Source organism: Ciconia boyciana, chromosome 10 (genome assembly GCF_034638445.1).
Source record: "Ciconia boyciana chromosome 10, ASM3463844v1, whole genome shotgun sequence".
Taxonomy (NCBI): Eukaryota; Metazoa; Chordata; class Aves; order Ciconiiformes; family Ciconiidae; genus Ciconia; species Ciconia boyciana.
The window spans coordinates 42,010,722-42,028,424 of NC_132943.1; the positions used below are offsets into that span (position 1 = coordinate 42,010,722).

The 17,703-nt window shown below is 42.3% G+C and overlaps 1 protein-coding gene and 1 long non-coding RNA gene across 2 annotated transcripts in view; one reads left to right on the forward strand and one right to left on the reverse strand.

The window, feature by feature from the left end:
* The window catches only part of LOC140657744 (uncharacterized), an 87,232-nt gene that overhangs the window by 55,587 nt on the left and 13,942 nt on the right, over window positions 1–17,703 (reverse strand). The window contains exons 5-12 of the long non-coding RNA XR_012044467.1: window positions 11,121–11,305; window positions 10,770–10,884; window positions 10,564–10,639; window positions 9,150–9,200; window positions 6,924–7,274; window positions 6,699–6,842; window positions 4,732–5,011; window positions 1,383–4,248 (exon numbers count right to left, since the gene is read on the reverse strand). This is a non-coding gene — a long non-coding RNA (uncharacterized lncRNA). The remainder of the gene's footprint in view (window positions 1–1,382; window positions 4,249–4,731; window positions 5,012–6,698; window positions 6,843–6,923; window positions 7,275–9,149; window positions 9,201–10,563; window positions 10,640–10,769; window positions 10,885–11,120; window positions 11,306–17,703) is intronic.
* Window positions 1–17,703, forward strand: part of IQCA1 (IQ motif containing with AAA domain 1) — a 110,077-nt gene that overhangs the window by 22,248 nt on the left and 70,126 nt on the right. Inside the window, exon 6 of the mRNA XM_072875236.1 lies at window positions 6,940–7,130. Within this exon, the coding sequence (XP_072731337.1) occupies window positions 6,940–7,130 (191 nt within the window). The remainder of the gene's footprint in view (window positions 1–6,939; window positions 7,131–17,703) is intronic.

Below are 17,703 nucleotides of genomic sequence, written 5' to 3' on the forward strand. Positions count from 1 at the left end.
TTCAGAGTCCAAAACATACTTGCCATTTTTAGCAGAAGTTTGACAGCATGCCCATGTATAATATTGGAAATAAACATAACCAAAATTATATAAAACTTATATGGTCATGAATAAAAACATTTTCTCCACTTTAAATTTTCTTTCATTGTATTGAAAAAAGTGTTGCGTGTCAATATTTTTATATACATATATATATATATATATGAGACAAATCTATAAAACAGCCATTTCCAGTATTTTTCTAACAAAGCCTCTTACTACAAATGCTTTGTTTGAATGCATATGACAATTACTTTAATTGGCAAAGCCATTGAAGTGAAGCATATAGTAGGGAAGCTTTAATGAATGCAATATATTTTGCTTAGTTGTTCCTTTTTTGTGCCTAATTCAGGAATTCAGCCATATAATTGATGTGGCTATCACCATTTGTGTACCATGGAACCTATATGAATACAATCTTTGTAAGACAAGAGGCGTCTTTAAAACACGTTCTTCCTGCAGCCAGACAAAATACATTGAGGAAATGAGAAAGCAAGAACATAGCTAACTCCGATATCAAACTTTTAAAGATAATTTTGATCACCATTTAAAATTCAGTAGAATAACAGTCATGAGTAAAGAACAGGACCTCAGTTGCTTAGGTGGTAAATTCCCTTAGTCTACTAGTAAGGAGTTACTTGTCTGTGTAGTCCAAATGTAAAAAAAAAAAAAAGTCTCACTGTCACTACTGGTGAAAATAAATGACCATTAAAAATACTTACTTTGCTTAGGAAATAAAGCCCTTCAGAGAAGCAAACTCTACTGCTTCTGAAAATGAGCGATCTACAGCAAAATGCTACACAACTACTACATTACTACATCTATCAAAAGATTACAATTATGGACAATACTGTTTGGAGCAGAACATTTACTGAAGGAGTCCCATAAAACCATCCAGTGCGTGTTTCAGCTGTGCTGTTTCAGGTCTAAGAAAAGAAGCTGTCCTAAATTAAGTACCCAGTAATAAAAGCTGCAGTAAATCTACCTTTCAGGCATAATATGAATGTTAGCCTTAAAACATGAAGTAAAATGAAATGTATTTATTTCATTGAAACGAAGACTATCTTTCCTTGTAAGTGTAGTCGTAATGGAACAATTGAAGAGCAGTTAGTTCCACAGCATGGGGCCTCCTATATGTAGAACTGTAGCCTTAAGCATGTTCAGCCAGCCTGCACACCTCTAAGTGTTTTATAATGAACAATAAAGCAGTCTGTGTTGGAGAGAGCTGTTGAGCTGACTAAGCAGAAAGGCAGGCTTTTCAAGCTAGGAAAGAGCGGTCTATGCAGTTGAGTTCCTAAGTCGAAAAGGGAAAACGTACAGAGACTTTCGTCACGTTGGCTTACCTGGGAGGTGCAGGGAACTTCTTCCTTCCTTCTGCCAGTGGGTCTTCCACTTTCATAAAACCTAAATTCTCTTTGGGGAGGATAGGCGGAGAAGGAGTAACCAACAGAAGAATCAAACAGCGCTCTCATCAGCATACTTGTGACTGATGAGTTGGAATAAAATTCTCTTTTAGACAAATGTCCATTTTGCCTTATTAATTTAAACAAGGATTTTAAAGACAAAGCCCATCAAACATTAGATAAGTATTTTAAGTTAATGGACCATGTAGTCCTATTTTCCCACAAACTCAGGAATCTTCATATTATGTCCTATTTTTACAGCAACATCAATTATTAATATGTATACTTTTGCTGACAGAGGACCACACTAAAAATGTGAGTTTCGTTATCCAGTTCTGGGTCATTAACTGTGAAAAGCTTGTAAATATAATGGTTTATTCACATGGGAAGCCTTCATTAAGATGCATTATTCTACAACTGATGTGGCAGCATTGCATTATCAAGTTCACTGTCTCCATCTAATATTTGTAATTTGTTTCTAAATGAGTTGCTGTTTGTAGGGCAAGTTAACAAATTTGAATTTCACATGGCCAAAGAAATTTCTTAAAGATGGGAAAATGCTTCTTCCCCCAAGGAAAAGCTATTTATTAGTGTCTTACTGTAGAATGCCTCCCTTTGATTCAGAAGCAGAAACATTAGAGGTGCTGAGAGAAGCGATGTTAGAAATAAATTGGCTTTTGTCTTCCTTAACATGCACATTAAGTATAGAGGGCTATAAAAGCAGCACTCATCACGTTGTCTCGGTATAACTCTTCAGAGCTCCTGAACAAGCATGCGGGCACATGGAAAGTTGATCTGCAATACTGGAAGGCATAGGTCAAAGACTGGCCAGCGGGGAGGTGCTTGAAACCATCCTCTCGCACTGACCATCTGTCTTTTGGCACTCTTCCTGCCATTTCGGTACCTATTTTCTCGTGCATCCTCAGATGGCCGGAGCTTTTTCAGACATACTTTCTTCTGAAGTCTGCTCCTTGACAAGAGAACGCAAACTCTACCAGGGCTGTCATACAGACTCTGTCTCCATTTGAAGACCCAAGACTGCTTCCACACTCACCTTTTATCTAGTTCATTTTCTCGCTTTCTACCTATGCTCTACCAACCGATTCGTGTCTTGATCGTTCACACCCTTAAGTACACTTAGATCGGTTCTTATAGGCCAGGGAAGCAGTTTGTAAGGTAGTCTCTATTTTACTTGTTAGCCCACGTACACCTAAGTTCTTTTGATATTTCCTCATCCTTGTTTTCCTCAAGTCCAATTCATTTTTTGTTGACGTAACTGCGTTGATTTCAAAGTAACAGAACGGAAAGTCAGGCCGGTTGTACATTCACCTGTAACGTTTTACTTAAAAATCAAATAACCATGACATGATTTCCTCACTGCCGTTCAGTGCTTGCCTCCTCCGCCCCCAGAACAGAAGCCAGCCTTCAGTTCCCGACATGCATCGGCCTCCCGGTCTTCACTCAAACAGGGCGCGCTGCGTATGTTCCGCATTAGACGGCCACGAATCCTTCAGGACTCATTTATCACAGCCAGCTCTGCTCTTCATTTCATACCGTCCCTCGCACATCTGAGCTGGAGCGTGTTATTGCCAAAGCTTTTGCGCTACCGGAGGAGCCCCTGATTTGGCAACTGTCTGTCCAACGCTAGGCCAACTTCAAAGGATGTCATTTGTTATTAACGTATCTCCCCGCTACTCATCACAACAGCTTGCCTGGCAGCGCCGACTCCCGCTCAGATCGAGTGTCTTTTTGTACCTGCCACGTCATCCTCTCTTGTTGGCTCCTCTCCAACGCTTGCCCTCCCTCCCCAGCTTATCTGGCCGTCTAGGTCTGAGCCAGCTCCGCTTTCCCAGCGATGGAAGCAATCAAGCAACAGCACGTTTCACATCAGCAACGGCCTTTTCCTCCACGTAAATAAACCCTTTTCCACGTACCTTAATTTCAAAAATATTAATAACCAGAAATCAATAGGATTGGAAAAAAAGGCAGTCAAATGAGCATACGGTCTTACCAGCTTTCCCTTTCATTCCTTTCTTTAGTGGGTTACTGAAGGTGGGTAGCTGGACTCTTGTTGGTAGAAGTGGTTCCTGTTTCTTTTGTTTTCTTGTAGTAAAACAGTTTTTGGAAAAGAAAATGAAAAAAATATGAAGGACAAATACAACAGAGCTTCTTTTCATAAGCTGTTCTACAAGATTATGTCTGTACTTCAGCCTTAGGGCCTTGAGTGCAGCTCATAAACTAGAATCAGCAGATACATTGACAACTGTATGGTGCTCAGACAGGTATCTGCGCAAATGTTTACTCAAGGCTTGGCTGGGTTTTGCAGACCAGAGCATGTTCTTTAGCCCTGTTGCTATCAGCATCTGAGCCAGCTGGTTTAGAGCTACCTGGACTGTGTCCACACCAGCTTCGTGACTCTGGACTCAAGTATAGATATGGTCTGCATTAATTCACTTAGAGATAAGAATCTTCTGCTTCTGGTCTTGCTCACATGGGCATGTTCTTGCCAGTTCAAACAGTTCTTGGTACTGATGAAAGATACGCTGCTAGTAGATTCGCAGTGACAAGTAGCTGGTCATCAAAGGCTCCATCAGGACTCGGTGGAGAGCGGTCCAGAGGAGCTGAGCAGGGGAAAAGTTCAGAGATGGCTAAGAGGAGCTCTCCTCTCCGTGCTGCTGCACAGGGCGTCCTGCTCTCCACATTGTTCTGGTCCCATGCTCACCCACCACTTCCCTCGCTATGGCTCTGGCCGTCAGCTGCCTCCTTGGCTGGCTGATTCACCTTGTTATACTGGGAGACAATTAACCTGAGGAGGTGGGAGGGGGAGAAAAGATAAAAGGGATTATTTTCCACTTCTTAGAGAGCTGGACTGGTTCACCACAGGGTCAGGTGAGTGCCAGAGCCTGTGCAGGGGAAGGGAGAGACCACGCATCCAGCAGTTAGGGTGGAGGGGGCACTGCCCCTTCCCAGCACCAATAAACTCTTCATCTGGTGAGCCGTCTCACAGCGTTTCACCCTTAAACATTCAGATGCATCCTGTAGAGGAGCCTTTCTGCATCGGCTGCAGATCAGCCTCACTAAAGCTGGAGATATCCTTGTGCCCCTCGCACTGAGCTGCCTAGGCTTGACTATGGATCCTGTTGCTTCCCAAAGGAGACAGGAGGGGAGGCCTTCTGCCCACCCAGCAGGACATCTTCAGCATTCACAACTACCTTTGCTCATAGAAATACTCGTTCCGTCCCTTTCTTGTGCTCCCAAATTTCTTTCCCTTATCCCTTTTTCTTCTCACCTATCTTCAGCAGAAAACGCTGGAAAACGTATTTCTGAATGAAACAGCTCTTCCCCAGCTTCCTCTGGTGAGTATATCTAGTTAGGAAATCTAGTAGAGGTTGTCCTCTGTGCATAATGCAGCGTCTCTTCAGAGGGTGCTACGGCAGCGTACGAAGACATGGAAGAGTCACGTTGGCTTTAGCTGGCTCATCTCTTCGGCAGCAGCCCTGCTACCGACACCTCTACAGGCAGTAGTACTCTGACGGGAACTTCTCCGAAAAGCAGTTCCTTTAGCATTACTGTAACAAAGCAAAAGTTGAGGGGAAAACCGCCTGAGGGAAGTGGATTTTATTTCTAGATCTCAGTCTGGGAAGCAAGCCTCGTGGGTCCTCCTCTGGTTTCCAAATGAGCCCCGAGAAAGCATCGTCACATCTGGCTATTCTGAGGTTCATTTAATATTAGTAAAGCAGACAATGGTGAAATCCAGGTGAAATACAAATAAATAGTGTTAATATTAGCTGTGCCATATTTAAAAATAGGTGCTGGTGAAGGTGAAGATTGGAAACACTTGACTTCTATGGAAACTGAAACATGAGCGAAGGTAACATCTCAGGGTGAAAGGCAGCATTTTGGGTTATATATTCAGGAAGAGAGCATGTGCAGCCGCCTTTCAAAAGCATGCTGCTCTTCTTGTTTCCTCCTGAATATTTTCTCACTGGTGGCCTTGACCAATTCCTTTTGCATAGTGCGAGTCACACATCGCAGATGCAGGGAAGGCAGTAAATTGGTTTCCTGAACGGGGCCTCTGCACTTACTTTGGATAGTGTGCAATCCCGCTGTGTACTTTCTGAAACCAAATTTGCTTGGCACTTGTTAGTGATTTTTGGAACCTGGTCGAAGCATGGAAAAACACCATGAATAACAGAACTTAAATATAAGCTGGCCAAACCTTTGATAGAAGCTTTTTTGTCTTTGCGGGAGACCTCTGGAATTAGGACTTGGAGCGCACTAAAAAATACATCACCAGAGCAAGGAGAATATATTACTAAATTAGTCTGAGACGTGCTGATTTAAGGACAGTTTCTGTACGTTCTGAAGGTGGAAGGCCAGAGCAGAATAGTATAGGTTTTTTTTCATACAGACCCACAGTCCTAGGCTTTTGCTCACATATGCTGCCACCTATATGTCAGATAGTCACTAACTCTGAAGAGTAAAACACACCATATTAAAAAAACAGATTATCATATTTTTCTCCTCTTTTCCATTCTTAAATTTTACGTACACTATCAGACAATATGATTACTACTTCCCAAAAGTATGTGGAAAATACTTTGTTCTAGAATTGCAAAAAACAACCCCAAACAAACACAAAAAACCACCCCAAAAAACCCCACAAAGCTAATTTACAAATTAATTTTTAATATATACTTTTCTCTACACTTACAAGGTAGTAATAGCTTGTAAAACACTAGGAACATCTTAACTTTATCAACCATTGCAAACTAAAAAATGCAAAGTTTCAGACCACCCACACAGATGGTATTTTTCATGCTTCTGTATTTGCATACCAGAAAGACTTTCATTTTTCTCTCTCAAAGTACACATGTAAAATCAATCACAATGCAGAAATTATTGTAAGACTTTAAACTGGCTTAGAAGCCCTTCTTGCCAAGGTTATCAAATCATGGGAAACTTGGGGAGCTATGATTTTTATTACAGTGTTTGGGGGTTTGTTTATTCTTTTGTTGTTGTTGTTCCTCAAGGGAAGTCGAATTTCCTAAAGGAATATGACCAGCTGCAACAAAATACCAGGAAACCACTGACCAAGCAGTGCATATAAAAATTTAAGTGAACAAATTAAAAACAATACTGGCTAATTAAAAAGTACCAATGGGAAGTCCAAACATTTGAAAATTCAATTAAGAAATCTCTGGCACCCTTCTGACATGGATAAAGTTGGCATTTGCAGAACAGCAGCTTTCTCACCTGTCTCATTGAGATCCCAGGATCCCACGCTGGAAGGGTTGTTTTTGTACATTGCAATGTTGTTAATTAATGCTGAAACACTAACAATAGACCATTGTGTGCATCCAGGCACTTTTTATGAGCACGGGGTTTTTCCCTGGCTTCCTGCAAATAAATTAAGGCTTAAGCTCAGATTCACTGTCAACCTGGCATTCCAGTTTATATTAAGTTTTTTTTAATTTGTACCTTTTGTCGTTTCCAGAGCCTACCTCCTCATCACTTAAAGGCAACGAGTATTTCACAGATGCGTACTGGGCAAACAAACGCCCTGCAAGGTGAGGTCCAGGAGAGACACGAGGAGGTATTCGTCAAGGACAAGCTGAGAGAAACAGAAGGGCTCAACATCAAGGAAACTCTTCAGGATCAGATCAGCCAGTGTTTCATGGAGTGCCGGTGAGCAGGGATAAACGCTTGCCCCTTAATAAGTCCATTTGCCCCAAGGAGCCTGATTTTGCAGTTCATGCAAATTGCAAAATCCATCTTAGAGTGGTGATCCCAGTCCCAGCTGCAGAACGAAATCCCTGAACAGCAGGACTCCTAATTGGGGAAACCAGAATAGCGCATCACTCCTTGCACAGCCCAGCAGGGATCAGAGGTGCACCTTGAAAAACTGACTGTAGAATCAGGTCCGCAGGGATTAAAATGGGGACATGTTCAGATTGCATGTTAGCTTGGGCTCCGGCTTTGTAATAAGAAGCATACTTAAAGTTTAGGCACACTGACTTTTTTCCCTGTCTGAATACATAAGGTTTAAGAGAGAGAACGCAGTCTTCTATGAGATAGAAGTATAATTATTTGCTATAGCAAATCACATCACGTCACCGGTACTGCAATCCAGGTGCCTGCTGCTGGTATTATCCAGCAGCCGATATGAATCTGAAGTACTTTGGTACTTGAGGCCTGACCTTCAAGACACTCCTCCAAATGTAACTTCACTTAAGTAGTGCTGCTGATCTCAGTGAAACTTCACGTCTCAGTAGACTTAAGCACGTACTTACACATTTTTAAACTGAGTGCTGACACCTATAGTTCTCTTGGAAAGTTTACTTTAGCTGAACAAGTTTTAAGACTGGCAATTTTAATATGGCAATACTGTAAAGCCTTGTACTAAGGAATATAGACTGGTTTTATAATATAGGTAATTTTTTCTAGGATTTACCCTATCCAGTGGGTTAGTATGTAAAAGTAAATTGGGAAGCAGTGCCCAAAAGTTCCAGGATTTAGCAGCAAGGTTTCAGCTGCTCTGCATAAAACTGCTCTGCAAAAACACTTCCAGTGTTTTCGTGCCTTGAGCTGCTTGGTGGTGTTACAGCGCTCATATTTGTCTTGTGGACTAGTGTCATGTCCATTAATCATTCAGCGTTTTTTCAGTGTACTGGACCAGCCTTCAGCATGCAGTTTCCAGTTGGAAACACAAATGCATTCTGATGAAATCCTATTTCTTGACTACTTTAATCAGGTTTTGGTAGGTATATGACACTGTAGCATTAGTTAAAAAAAAAAAGGGGGGGGGGGGGCAATCAAAAATAGCACTTTCACACATCTGCCACAATCTATTTCTCTTCTTTCTTGTACTTTTGCCTCTTATAAACAGTCAAGACTCTAGTATAGTTTTCCCCCATCTAGCTCTCCTTTAGAAAGAAGTGCTGGTTTTACAAACCTCAGTTATTACAAAGCACTTCCTCGTTCCCTAAATCAACCTCGTTCCCAGGGCCCGGTCTGCACGCTTCTTGAGCTGCCATTTCCTGCTGCTCCCCACAACTCCCAGCATGTTCTGAGCTACAGAAAGTTCTTATTTCCTTTGCTTAATATTACTCATCTAATAGTAATTCTCTAACATAGGTCAGTCGTGTCCAATTAACTTGACTCTAGAGCTAGAGGAGAACTAACTGAAATACTGTGTGAACCAATAGCAATGTTTCCATAGGAGATTAGCAGAGAACAGTCAATCTCCCAGAGAATAAAGCTGAGCCATAAACCTCTTTAAAGACAGTTATGAGACATTATGAAAAGTAAAATCCATTCTATGGAGACACTTAACAGCAGAGCTAACCAAGAGCCTCACCAATCCAAAGGCTCATTTGGAGGAAGCCGAAGCCATCGTTTGATCAAGGGAGGTGGAGAGGAATGGCTGAATGAGCAGTTCATCAAAACCCTTGCTACCTAATGTATAAGCGACCTCAGTCTCATGTATCTGTGAAATACTCTGAAGATGTAAGGCGGAGTGTAAATGCTGAGCTTTCTTATTCAGTAGCCCTTACAAGTGAAATGGGACCTCGTTGCTACATTTACATCCCAGATGTGCCCAGGGGCCCAACTTTAGGTGAGACTTCAAGGCTACAGGCAGACATAGTCAGTATCCCAGCATATAAATACGTGATTAAACAAGTTATAAGGAGTTCTTTAGCTAACCTTTAAGTTGTCTGGTCTGGTCTAGTCAGGTTCAGTAGTCTTGAATCTCATCTAGAGTTAAAAATGAACAAAGATTAAAGCAGATATTTGAATATAAGCACCACATTAACTGATCTTGGATAGCTTTATGGATATGTTTTTCCCGAGCAAGTAATTATATATATTAAATGGGACTAAGATATACCCCCACACAGCGTTAAGCGATGACACCACTGCTTATAGATAAGCCTTTCGTCAGACATGTTGTTGTGCTGCAGCCGAGAGACTGACAAAACAGCTCCCCTCCAACCTCGCAGAATAACCACAGACAGAGCTGCTTCTCTACCCACCCATCTGTAACAATCTGATATTAAAACAATTAACCAAAAAGCAGCTTTAAGCTGAATCAGACCATTTTGATAGAGCACAGTTAAAGAAATGCTGCATGTGCAGTTGTGTGGTGTGCCCGAGCGCAGGGTCACCTCTGATGGCAGAGGGGCAGTGACAGACTCGATGCAGGCAGAGCACTGTGTTTGATCATACTCCCTGTTACTCTCTTCTTTTCAATTAACTGTCCAGTATCGTCTCTAAAAATCAGTAAGGCACATTTCAGCCAAGACTAGACAGATCTCATTGATAAAAGCCACTCTGGTGATTTAGCAGTGTGGTAGATAAAATCCTACCCCCAGTGAAGCCAGTGGGAGAGCTGCCATCAGCTTCAGCAAAGGCTGGACATCACCCAATATTTTAGTTCATTTGAATCTGGCTGAGCGATGCAGTGATTTACGGATGCAGTGAGAGGGATCAGAGTGAGCTGCCTGCCATCCTGCTCTTCACAGGAGACCTCTATGTAAGAGGCCAAAATAATTTTCCTTGCAGACATATTCACTTGCATCCAAAATAGGTTAAAAAAAAAAAAATCAGCAAATTTCTACACATGGGAAGCATATGTGTCACACAGAGCCAAGCTTTCCATGTGGTGCGTGCCAGAGACACTGCAGATCTAACAGGAGTTGCATCCTGCTTCTGCCTGGCCTGCCGAACAGCGGCCAGATCTGAAGTGTCGAGGTTTACATTAATTATTACCTGCCAGGATATATTTTGGCTCTCTACTAAGCCAGTCTACGAGATCAACAGCTAAATGCAGCTTATAAGTTATTCTTTAACTAGACTTTTTGACAGAGTTTACCATTTTCCATAGTCTATTAAACAAACAGATAGCTAAAAGGGAACAAAAATTCTTTTGAATAAATTTTGCTGTTACATACTAAAAATAATAAACCCAAACTTCTGTATTCTATCCTTCAATTGGGAAAGGATATGATAGGAAATACAATTAGCAGGTATCGTCTTTCAGCACAGCTGCTATTAGATTACAAAAGCAATAAGCACATATTAAATTTCTCCACTTGTAAGAACTGCTATAAATATTTACCACTTTCTTTGCACAAGGGAACAGGCATAGCTTCAGTCATTTCAAGATCCAAAACAGCTTCTTATGAAGATAGGTTCTAAAAAAGCAAAATAAAGCAAAACCCAAAGGAATAGATTAAACAAAAACGTTCCAGTTGCTTATAGCAATTCCCACTGCAGAGAAGACAAAATATTTTTGATATAACACTGTGCATTTCACAGCCTTACCATCCATCGCTCTGTTTATCTGTGTTGACTTCTGTGGAGCTGTTCTTATTTGGCTTGCAAATTATTCACATAAAGCTTTCTAGATTTCTATCCGGCCTTGGCCCTATGCACCATACTAGAAAAGATTTTTTTTTTTTTTTTTTTTTGAAAGCTTTGTTAAAGTAGCATCATGCAGTATACCTACAGGCCTCCCTTTTTTCAAGATAGCTATATGATTCATAGAACAGGAGTACAAATGTTCCAAAATTAACAGTTGCTATGATTATATACATCTGAGCCTAGATTTTAATCACTTGACTCACACAGATTCCAGCCATTACATTAATAACAGAGTTTCATACTAAAATATACCAGTTGCATAGCTGGGGTTTTAGTTTCAATTTCCTGTACTATTCCAGACCAGAAACATTTTTCTCCAATTTCACATTTAGGGTTTTGCACTGCATGTGCAAAAACTGTCGTCGTCGTCTTCTCCGCTCTTTACGCACGGTACATACCAACAGTTCCCAAATTACAAATCTTCCTTGGAGTCGTCCCTAAAATAAATAAAGGGGTGGGGAGAAGGATGCCCTTATTATACAGAGAAATATAGTAGTATCTTTGTCTAAGAAAAGTCTTTCTCTGACAGAAATCAATACGAAGGATAAGAAATCAAGATGAGGTTTTTATTACCAGAGATAGCCTCAAGAATCACAGGGGAGAGCCTAACACACAGGCTTTGCTGTAATGTATCTTATGCCCTCTAGCTGTAACAAATTACGCCGTGAATTTCTTGGAGGATTTATATGCCACTGCTCAGTGCTCTGGGGAGCGTTTAATCAGTGGCATTGCTGACCTAATAACAGGGGATCCAAGTAATAGCAACTTTTATGTACGTTATGTGTTATTCCCACGGATTTGGGGATTGGTTTTCTGGAGGAAGGAGGAGGCAAGGGGTAAATGTGCTTTCATAATAGGTTTACACTTTACTGATTAGCTTTGAATGATCTTCTTGCTCTGCCTGCTGACTTGAGTGCTGTCAGAAAAAGAATTGGCCAAGCTTCATGGTGGGTGAATGAGACTCCTTCTGAAGCAGGGGGTCCCTGCGCTTTATTTATTCATTTGGAACATTCCTGACAGCCAGCCCAGGCTTTGATGCAGAGGAAAGGAGAAAGAAATAGGAAGTGATCGTGTTATATTTCCCTTTTTCACAAGACTGTTTTGTGGAGCTGAGTTTACTGCCAATACGCCTGTTCACGGGGCTCCCTAGGTAGCAGGGGGTGGGGAAGGAGGAGGCAGGAGGAAGATGAATGGAGAGAGAGGTTTTGCACTGAAACTCCACAGAATAGGGAAAGTATTCATTTGTGTCAGGCACTGCCCGTATCGCATTTCACACTCTGTACACACTGCTTTTTATGAAGTTAATGTTAACGTGCATGAAAGCTGCCAGGCAATCCATCAGCAACGGAAGTCTTGCCAACAGGACAGAGACAGATGACACCTCGGCAGTGCCAAGCAGCGGCACTCCCTCCCCGTACCGCCTCAGCTCTGGTTCGGAGGAATGGTTGCTCTAAGTCCATCCAGACCTGTGTTGTTTTTCAGTCCCGTCTGGCTCATCGTACGTGCCCTCAGCCTGCCAGAAGTGCTTTCCAAGTAACCAAGGAATATGGTTACCTGGAAATGTTACTACGCAGTATGGCAAAAGTTTGCAAAACAGCTGATGGGAAAATAGCTTAATAACCAGTTTTAGTGCAATGAACCTCCATGGTAGACAGTTCTCTTTAAAGAGCAAGCTCCGGACTGGAAATTCTTGGAACACAACCAACCAGAGACATCACCAGCCCTTTAATCACAGTCCTCTTTCCACACAATGCTCCGTTACTCTGGAAAATGCATTCCCTTCTTCCCTGCCACCCCTGCAAGGGCATTTCTCCTGGAGGAACCTACCAAAAAATGCCTCTCTGGTATCTGGTACTTTATATTCAGCACAGACAGGAGTTACTGCCCACAGGAGCCATTTATAGATGGGCGCTATAAATGGCGTTATAGAACCGCTCTCTTTCACCTAATCCATATTGTCATTACTTGTTTTCCCTGTCATCATTAAAGGATTGTCACAGACTCACAAGCCCACTTGTGTGTGACGTTCCACTCGGGAGCAAAAACTACCAGCCAGAAGCAGCTGGGAGCTCAACGTAAAAATCAGGATATTCTGCAAATGGGGATAAGTGGTTGTCTGCTAATTCATCCAGATGAGCATGAGCTGAACTAAGTTGGAAAGAGGCCTGTACCTGCACCACAGTTTTCTCCTGTCCTTACCTGTTCACTGGAGTTGAATATATCTTCTCCTACCCTCTTGTACTTTGTGCACTGAAAGCCTATACAAACCAAATCCTTTAGAGAATAGCACAAAACAAGTAGAAGATCCTTCTGCAGCCAGTCTGGGTTGTGTCTTTTCTCCAAGTCTTCTCATTTTCCTCAGGAGGATGAAGACAAGCTCTGAATTGTGGAAATGAAGCTCTGAAAGAGGATGGCACAGGCTTGGGTGTCCTCCTCTGCCCGAATACTTTGTCTTCCTGCAAAACTACAGTAACATTAAAAGAAGGGACACTGTCCATTTTCTCTATCAGTGGCTTCACCTCTGTTTTCTGACAGAGCTAACGACTTCAGATGTTGCAAAGGCAGTAATATCTGTATCATAACAATTAGTGCTGGTACAAGTACTCTCTGAATGCCTTTCTCCCATGCGAAAAGGCCATTTAACATCAATCTTCCTGAACATGGCTCAGCCTGCTCCCAGATGTTTGACTGTACCTCATGTAGACAGTCAAAGCTAGATTCCTAGATTCAAAATCCAACAGGAACAACACAGCCGTGACAGCACATAGCTCTGGCAGCAAAACCTGTCCAGAACCCTGCATAAATATTCTGGCAGCTAGACCACGCTGAGCTCCTCGCTGCAAGCAGCCGTGCTGCCGAGTTAAAGTACATCTGTGGGAACTAAAATCCTGCCTTTGGGCTCCCGGGTGAGACAACCTCTAAGACTGATTAATTAACATAATTAGGAGCTGTAAACATTAATGGGTAATGTTCAAGCCTTTCCTAACACATTCTTAAAGCTTCCACTGAGTAGTTATCTATTGACTAATTTTGGCAGACATCTTTAGGGCTGGAGGGAGCAAGGGAATGGAATGCAAATGTATCACTGGCTTACCGGAGGAGTACCAGAGCAAGTAGCTCACCAGGGTTTCTTTGAACAGAGGGAAAATAAGTTATCATAAATAAGAGGATTGTTTGTGTATGGTGGGAGAGAGTGGAGCCCACAGTTCTGCAACCTGTTTTCCCATTGATTGAAATCAACTATCTAGCTTTGACACCATTTAAAAAAAGAAAAAAAAAAAAAAAAAAAAACAAAAACCCAAACCTTCAGTCCTTCTTTCTCACTTATGGGAACACCACATTGTCCTCTTTTTAAAAGTGTGAACCCCTCTAATTCCAAAGGAGGGACAACTGCTATTAAGTCCATCTGCAGTTAATCTACTTTATTGGGTGTCCATGGATTTACAGGAGGCAGGGGACACCTCTGGGAGCTTCTGTGCAGTGGCAGAAGTTGCCTACTTCAGTGCATGCTAAAAATTTACGAGTGTGCTGACATTAATGGAGGCGGCTTGATGGCTTTTGGGGGGGATCAGCCGGAAGCCCCTGGATTCATATATTTCTCATACTTGGTGAAACACAGATAAATCTCGGTGGCAGGTATCTGAAACAGTAAGACCAGTTGAACCCTGGTGTCACGCCTCCAGAGAAGCAGTGATAACATCACTAGTTCTGCTTTCTCAATCACCACAGTTTTGTAAGGTTTCTTGAATTTACACTTCCATTTATGATTGCCGCCTCTATACAGTGATTAAAAACATATGCAAAGGACTCCACTGCTGATCCTTAATTTTGCTCATTGAGCTATCAAAAGTTTGAAATAATTACGGAACAAAAAGAAGATTCTTAAAATATTACAGGTGCAAATCAAGCTTCCCAAGGGGTTTTCAACATAAGTCATCCTCACGAACTACGGTTTAATCACCAAGTACACCAACGCTGCACACAAGCACGTCTTCACCAGCTTTCCAAACGCTATTATTCCCTTCCAGATAGACATTCAGATACCTTAAATCACAAAGTCATTAGTGATCTTCCCTGAATGATCTCTCCTTTCCTCGATAGTTTGCTTACTGACATCGTTACTGAAAATAGGGTCAGGTCCTAATATTTTTTAACAGAGCTAAGTCCTCGTTCTAAGCAGACTCCCATCAACTTCCAGGGGGATTCATAGAATACGACACTGTTGTTTCTGAGCAAGTTTATCAACATCAGGGCTTTTTCAAGGGTGTTGCAGACAGGCAGAAGCACACGCTCTTGGCTCGCCAAGCAGTTCAGCACCAGTGCAAGATCAGGGAAAACTCATTTCAGTGCTGTGGCACTTTGGGCTTTTCTGCTGAAAAGCTCAATCATAGGCTTTCTGCCTGTGATGGGGCTTTTCCTCAGCATCTTGCAGGAATGCTCAGAACTTCAAGCATCTGCAAGCACATATTCATCTCTTCATCAGGCACGATTTGCATTGCACACCTCTTGCCATGCTTGCATATAAATTATGCATTAGCAACATTAAAAGCTCATTCAGATCTGAACAGTCACACATTAGCAAAGCCATAATGAGCATGGTTCTTCTTCAAACCAGTCTCTCCTCCTCCACTTTTCTCCTCAACCTGCTTGCTTCTAAATCACTTTGCCCAGAAAGACTTAACCTTTTCCCCACCCCATTTCAGTCCCAGTTTCTGTCTCTGCAGTTTTCAACTGTAAAGCTCTAAACACTCTGGTGGCTGTAGACCAAAGGCAAAATTGTCCAGAGCCTACTAGCTCAGCCTGTGGAGGTAGGAGTTTTACAAGGACAGCAAAGACATTTCTGTTCCAAAGGGCAAGATTAAACTCCTTGTTCTCTATCTTGGGAGCAAAAGGATGGGTCCAGTTAGACATTTTCAATTTTTTAGCACAAGCAAAATTATGTCTTTAACTAGTCTCCATCTTGGAAAAGCCTGAGTCATTTGAGCCAGTATTTTCAGACCTATATATTGTAAATTGAATGCTCAACATGTAAACTTTCAGTCCAACTGGTTAATAGCCTGACAAATCTGTGATCAGCTGAGAAACAGAGCTTTGTAATGGATAGTGTCAGGCAGTGACACTGGGGAAGTGCTAAAACCAGAAGTGGAAAATTAGTACAGCTGTTTCGGTGCTGTCAGTCCCTGCCCAGTGCACTGCAGAGAGTGCACAGCTGTTCACGCAAGACAAGAACCAAGACAAGGTTAATCATCAGAGGTTAGAATGCAAGAGGGACAAGAGTGGTCAGATACTCGAGCACACAAGAGAGGCATCCCCCATGAAGCCCCAGATAAGGCACCGATAGATGAGAGGAAGCAGGTCTTGCACCACCTTCCCCCGCAGTGCTGCCAACGACTGGGCTTTCCGAGTCCCATTTTTGGTGCATAACTTTTCCAGATATTTTATAGGGATCCATAGCCTCCCCATTACAGTCCCCATTCCAGCAAATTAGGCAGTGTGGTGTGGAGACGGCCATAGGTGCAGTTCTGCACATACAAACGGGACACCTCTTTATTCTCGCTCTCTCATTCCTAAGAGCACAGTATGGGCCCATGGGAGTAAAATGGATGCAACAAGTAAGGCCAAGGCAATAAGCCTCAGCCCACGTATTTAGTGGTACAGCTGCTGTTCAGCAAGAAGTGAGAGGACCAAAACCACAGTCTTAGTACAAGGGCAAGTTGCTCTGTCCTGTCCCGCTAGTCACTTCTAGCCCTGTTCTTACAGACATGCCCATCCCGAGCACTATTCTGTAGGATGAATTCCTGGCTTCATTTGCTTCCTACTGTTTGATTTTTAGCGCTACAGAAGCAACACTGACAAACTTAGGTTAGATCCCCTTTTTTACCTTCCTGAAATGGCTGAAAGTGACCCGCAGTCCATTGACCTCGAGTCTAAGCCTCCTGCTTAGCATCAAAGCTCCTAAAAATATTCACTCCTTTATGTGTCTAGAAGTCTGGAATCAGCTAAAGTAAATAGCATTACTTACCAATGGGAGTTGGTCCCATTTACAAACAAGAAAAAAAAATCTTGCAACTAATTAGTTCATTTTCCTAAAGTACTCATACCTATCTATAGTAACACTTAGGGATTAAAAGTCTGAAAATGCTAAGCATTACCGACATAATGCAACAACCCCCCCCCCCCCCCGATATTCTCAAGGACACTTCTCAAACATTAGATTTATTTGTTGTCATAGATATTCAGAGACACAAACGTCAGTTACGTTCAGGGACTCGCACTTGCCAGCACCTTATTATAATACAGCTCTACATGTATTAAAGACTGAATTGGGCTTTTTCTGGAAAATGCTGCAGTAGTGTGCCCTGTTCAATGGATGTGTTAGGTTGCAGTTCTCCTGCACTACACTTTCTTTATTCCTTTCTCAGGCAGAGTCCTAATGCAGCAGACAGGATTTCTGAAGGCAGAAACAGACAAATGGGGTGTTTAACACTGATAACTGGGGCCTGATTTTCACCTCAGAGCTGGTTTCTGTTCCAGTAATCCAGCTAGATACCTACTATGCTTGGCCCAGAGGGGCCTGCTCCACCATCTGATCTATTCTTGGTTTGACCAGCATAGCACAGTCCTAATCAATGAGAAAGGAAGGGAACGAATCCCAAGGGGAAGAAGAAGAGACCCAGCCCAGCTATTTTTTCACTCCACTGTGACAGGGAGAGGTATCTTCTCCAGCAAGTTAATACAGAGCAGGTGGAAGAACCAATTTTCCCACTTCCCCATTTCCAACAAGCAAAGCAAATGAAGATCTGCTGGGATACAGGAACAAGAAACAGGCAGAGAA